Source organism: Onychostoma macrolepis, unplaced genomic scaffold (genome assembly GCF_012432095.1).
Source record: "Onychostoma macrolepis isolate SWU-2019 unplaced genomic scaffold, ASM1243209v1 Scaffold170, whole genome shotgun sequence".
Taxonomy (NCBI): Eukaryota; Metazoa; Chordata; class Actinopteri; order Cypriniformes; family Cyprinidae; genus Onychostoma; species Onychostoma macrolepis.
Window position 1 is genome coordinate 1 of NW_026704676.1, and position 6,410 is coordinate 6,410.

General features: G+C 34.6%; 1 protein-coding gene across 1 annotated transcript; it reads right to left on the reverse strand.

Moving 5' to 3' along the window:
• Nucleotides 1-420: 420 nt before the first annotated feature.
• Nucleotides 421-5,652, reverse strand: LOC131535155 (activin receptor type-1B-like; the record flags this gene model as incomplete). The annotated part of the gene is made up of 4 exons (XM_058768182.1): nucleotides 421-758; nucleotides 1,926-2,174; nucleotides 2,266-2,511; nucleotides 5,613-5,652. Coding segments are annotated over 4 exons (747 nt in total), but the record flags the coding sequence as incomplete, so codon positions are not given.
• Nucleotides 5,653-6,410: the final 758 nt, after the last annotated feature.

Genomic DNA, 6,410 nt, shown 5'->3' on the forward strand with positions numbered 1-6,410 from the left:
AACAATTGCATTAAGTTTATGCAAAGACTCAATGTTTGCAGTGTTGATCCTTCTTTTCAATGCTGTCAATCAACTTCTGGGCCACATCCTGACTGATGGCAGCCCATTCTTGCATAATCAATGCTTGAGTTTGTCAAAATTTGTGGGTTTTTTTTGTCCACCTGCCTCTTGAGGACTGACCACAAGCTCTCAACTGCATTAAGGTCTGGGGAGTTTCCTGGCAATGGGCCCAAAATTTTGATATTTTGTTCCCCAAGCCACTTAGTTATCACTATTGCCTTATGGCAAGGTGCTCCTTCATGCTGGAAAAGGCGTTGTTCATCATTAAACTGTTCTTGGATGGTTGGGAGAAGTTGCTCTCGGAGGATGTTTTGCACCACGGCTGAGAAGCAACCCCACGCATGAATGGTTTCAGGATGCTTTACTTTTGTCATGACGCAGGACAGATGATAGCGCTCACCTTTTCTTTTGTGGACAAGCTTTTTTCCAGATGCCCCAAACAATCCGAAAGAGGATTCATCAGAGAAAATGACTTTACCTCAGTCCTCAGCAGTCCAATTCCTGTACCTTTTGCAGAATATCAATCTGTCCCTGATGTTTTTCCTGGAGAAAAGTGGCTTCTTTGCTGCCCTTCTTGACACCAAGCCATCCTCCAAAAGTCCTCGGCTCACTGTGCACGCAGATGCACTCACACCTGCCTGCTGCCATTCCTGAGCAAGCTCTGCACTGCAGGCGCCTCGATCCCGCAGCTGAATCAACTTTAGGAGACAAAAGTTTTGAGAATGACACAAAAACATTCTCCAAGAGCAACTTCTCCCAACCATCCAAGAACAGTTTAATGATGAACAATGCATTTTCCAACATGATGGAGCACCTTGCCATAAGGTAAAAGTGATAACTAAGTGGATCAGGGAACAAAACATCAACATTTTTGGTCCATGGACAGGAAACTCCCATTGACAATTCGTGGTCAATCCTCAAGAGGTGGGTGGACAAATAAAAACCTACAAATTCTGACAAACTCCAAGCTTTGATTATCCAAAAATGGGCTGCCATCAATCAGGATGTGGCCCAGAAGTTGATTGACAGCATGTCAGGGCAGAGTGCAGAGGTCTTGAAAAAGAAGGATCAACACTACAAACACTGAGTCTTTGCATAAACTTAATGTAATTGTCAATAAAAGCCTTTGACACTTATGAAATACAAATAATTATACTTTAGTATACCATAGTAACATCTGTCAAAAAGATCTAAAAACACTGAAGCAGCAGACTTTGTGAAAATGTATATTTGTGTCATTCTCAAAACTTTTGGCCACGGCTGTATTATGGAGTTTTTTTCCTCCAGAACTTCATATTAACTCCACATTAATCAAATAAAACAACAAAAATTAAACTAGATTAAGCTTTTAAAATGAAAATGATAATGAACAAAATCACATTCTGATTTATGCATGTTACATCAGGGCTATTATTGTTTTGTTAACTGAAATAAAACTGACATAAAATAAAATATAAACAATAGATGAAAAACTAGAAAACCAAAATGAAATATTGCAACTAACTGAAATAAGCTTAGGTTGAAGCACTAAAATTACTAACTAAAACTTGACAAACTGAAATAAAAATATATTAAACCTAAATAGTATTGATAAACAAAACAAACAAAAAAACCTGAACTAGAATTAAAACCAAAAATATAAAAATAAAACCCCATTCAAAATATGAATAAAAACTATAATAGAAAAAATTAAACTGTATTTAAAAAAAAACTAAATAGTAAAATAAAAAAGTAAATTACAAAGAATACAAATAAATAAATAAATAAAACCCCATTCAAAATATTAATACAAACTACAATAATATATAAATAATACTAAAATAACACTGTTGCATACATGCATAAACAAACCATGCAATACTAACCAGAACCAGATCCTGAGGTGGAGAGGTCGTAGATGAGGTCCTGTAAGGTCTTGTCCTTGGTCAGGAACATGTGTTCAGTGCTGGGATCCTCTACCTCCAGTCTCTGCCGGTGACCGTAGGCCCGCTGGTGGTGCAGGAACAGGAAGACACCCAGCAGAACCAGCACACACAGCACAAAGACCGGCACCACCACCACTGCAGTGAGCTCCAGCGGCCCCCAGTCCTGCCCTGAACCCGGTCCGCTTGTCACTGACAGAGAACATGCTGCATTAGCTCATCATCTGGAATTCACAAGCCGTTTTGATAATGATTATAGCTGATATAAAGAACTGATGCTCACCGGTTGGCAGGCTGAGGTCGATGCTGTTGCAGTAATCAGAGTAGCAACAGTGTGTGTTCATCAGTCCCTTGATGCTGAGGCAGTAGAAGGGCTTGTGCAGAGGAACCAGCTCCACTTTCTGGATGCAGAACCGCAAAAGCTGCTCCTGTCCATCAATGATTGAGGTGGAGACCACACACGCCCCGTTGGTCTTACACTTATACCCATCCTTCACACACTGTGGTGTGGTGCAGTTACAGAACAGAGCTGCAGAGAGAACCAAAATTATATATTACATGTATATATTAACACTATAATCAGAGCTGGGTAGTAACTGAGTACATGTAATCTGCATTACGTAATTAGATTCCAAAAATTAAGTACTTGTAATTAGAGTAAGTTACATTTTAAAATATTTGTAATCAGACTACAGTTACTTTTTTATGGATTACATGATTACATATTATTTACACAACAGCAATAATTTATTCATAATTTATTGATTCTTCCTAATTATTCTTTTTCATCTTTTAAATTGTCTTTTCTAAATTCTGCTTATATACATTCAGAAAGTCTTCCAGTTTTGTGGACATTCACACATAGATCAGTCATTAGTCAGGTGGCGACACAGCATTTGACCACTGGATTTACAAAAATCATTTCAGGTTTATGAAGTATTTCAATATTGCATCAACTACTGATGAGCACATTAATTCTTATTTGAATTATCACTCAGTCGGTTATTTTACCATGTATTACCTTGGAAGGCGTTTGTCTTTCAAACACATTAAAATGCACAAATTCACCAACTTTTTTGTCATCTGATCCTCTTTCACCTAATATGTGACCCTGGACCACAAAACCAGTCTTAAGTCACATGAGTATATTTGTAGCAATAGCCAACAATACATTGTATGGGTCAAAATTATCAATTTTTCTTTTATACCAAAAATCATTAGGATAGTAAGTAAAGATCATGTTCCATGAAGATATTTTGTAAATTCCCTACCGTAAATATATCAAAACTTAATTTTTGATTAGTAATATGCATTGCTAAGGACTTTATTTGGACAACTTTAAAGGCGATTTTCTCAATATTTAGATTTTTTTTGCACCCTCAGATTCCAGATTTGCAAATAGTTGTATCTCAGCCAAATATTGCCATATCCTAACAAAGCTTATTTATTCAGCTTTCAGATGATGTATAAATCTCAATTTCAAAACATTGACCCTTATGACTGTTTTGTGGTCCAGGGTCACATATATTTGTTTATTTGAAGTACCCCTGAGACTTTAAAATAAAGATTTTAATGATGAAGTACCACATTTGCATGTTCATGGTTCTCTGACGTTGGTTATGGTCACATGATATGCAGGTAAACAAATAAAATATTTCATTTTTTCAATAAGTGTTTTGATTAATTTAAAAAAAAAAAAAATTAATTTAACATTTTTTATGATTTACTTAATTATTATCTTTTCATTAAACTCATAAACCCCTTGCAGTTCCTTTACAAACTCAATTTGGGAAACTCCATGTTATTAATAACATCAAACTGAATATATTTTCTCACTCTTTGTATGTTTATATCAATATGGTACAAGCAGAGCTGGGTAGTAACTGATTAAATGTAATCTGGATTACGTAATCAGATTCCAAAAATTAAGTACCTGTCATTAGAGTAAGTTACATTTTAAAATACTCGTAATCAGACTACAGTTACTTTTTTATTGATTACATGATTACGTATTATTCACACAATAGCAATAAATGATTCATAATTTATTGATTCTCTCTAATTCCTCTTTTTTATCTTTTTTAAATTTTTTTAAATTTTCCTTTCTAAAATAGTCTACCGCTTATATACACTCAAAGTCCAGTTTTGAGGACATTCACACATAGACTAGTCATTAGTCAGGTGGCGACACAGCATTTGACCAAAGGATTTACAAAAATAATTTCAGGTTAAAGAAGTGTTTCAACATTGCATCAACTACTGATGAACACATTCATTTTTATTTGAATTATCTCTCAGTCGGTTATTTAACCATGTATTAAGTAGTATCGAAAGGCTTTTGTCTTTCAAACTCATTAAAATGCACAAATTCTCGTTATTTCTTATTTGCAGACATTCTCAAACTTTTTGTCATCTAAACATCATTCACCTAATATATTTACTGTAAAGGGGTGGTCAATCAACAATTCTGTAAAAGAAAATATCTCCCTTTGCATTGAACTTTGAGCATCATAACTTTGCAGGTGTTGTTTATGCTCAAACAGCAACATTACACACTAACTCACTAACTCACACTAACTAACTCATAATCAATGACCCCTTTAAGTACCCCTGAGATTTCAAAATAAATATTTTAATAATTAAGTATCACATTTGCATGTTCCTGGTTCTCTGACATTGGTTAATGGTCATATGGCGTGCAGGTAAACATAAAATATTTCTTTTTTAGGAAGTGAATTATTTTGATTGTTATCTTAAAACGATTTATTTTAATTCTACATTTTATGATTTAATTACATAAAATGTGTGTGTGTGTTCACTGCTGTGTGTGTGCACTTTGGATGGGTTAAATGCAGAGCACAAATTCCGAGTATGGGTCACCATACTTGGCCACATGTCACATCACTTTCACAAACTCCCTGCAGTTCCTTTACGAACCCCAGTTTGGGAAACCTTGATGTGATATAATGTTTAATGCACTTCATGTTGTTAATTACAATGAAAGGAATATATTTTCTCACTATTTGTATTTTTACATGATTATGTCACAAGATTCTCCTATTTAAATCAATGTGATAAACGAGTTAGGTCAAAAGTAATCCAAAAGTAATCTAAAAGTAATCTGATTATATTACGTAAAATGTGTAATGTAATGGATTACGTTAATGACTAAAATTTTTGTCATGTAATTTGGAATCAATAACAGATTACAATTTGTAAGTAATCTACCCAGCTCTGGGTACAAGATTATCCTATTTAAATCAATGTGAAAACGAGATCTGATTAAAATCTGATTATATTACCTAAATTGTGCAATGTAATGTATTACATTACTAATTACATTTTTGTCATGTAATTTAGAATCAGTAACATATTACAATTTGTAAGTAATCTACCCAGCTATGACTATAATATACACCAAGTAAGAAATAATTAATAACGGTCGTTGAATTAACTTTTGTCACATAAAGACGTTTTTGTCCATAAACGCTCAGTGTCATTTTATTTATTTTATTTTATTTTCAGGAAAATGTCATTTTCGAGCCAGTAACAGAGGTTTGAGCCGTTGATAGCAGACTAATGCAGTTATTAATGCAGTTATGAGAGAAAGATTAAGTGTTTGTAAATCACCCGAGTCTGCATCTCTCAACAGAGCCTGGCAGCAGTGTCTCTAATAGCGAACCTTTAGGTTCATCTGCTTCAAGGATAGCGCTGTACCTCGCTAGTAAGAAATGTCATTGTAGCCTGCTAAAATTTAAGTTGCTAAACAATTTTACTGATCAAACTGTTAAACGCTAATAGCACGTTTCTGTGCACGTGTGTTTCCATGTGTGCGAGTACTGTATGTGTGTGCGTATGTAGAAAAGCGAGCAGGAGAGTATGTGCTTTCCGTCAGAAGCGTCATGCCCATTCAAAGTGAGGGGGCACGTGCCCCCTCAGATTTTTGAGCCAAGTGGATTTTGAACAGTGTTGGGCTAGTTACTCAAAGAATGTAATATATTACTCATTGCTAGTTAGTCCTTTCAAAAGTAATATTGTTACTTCACTTATTACTTTCTGGCAACAGTAATTAGTTACACTACTAGTTACATTACTTTTTCTTCACGCCCCACAGAAGTTGTAACTTCCAGATAAAATTCTTCTAGAATGTTACTAACAACATATTTCTGCCTCATCATTTGACCAAAATCCACATTGGATCGCAGTCAGAAGTTATTACAAGCACTCAATAGTGACTGATGGCATTCAAGTATAAGTGTTGTATTCATCTCATTAATTGTCATGTGTAGCTTGAAGTAATTTTTCCATTCCCCATATGCGATTAAGTTTCGTTATGTATTTTATCAAATTACATTTTGTAAGAAACTGTTTAATTTTCCAAAAATATTTTTAATTATATTAATATAATATACCACATGCTGATCAGAG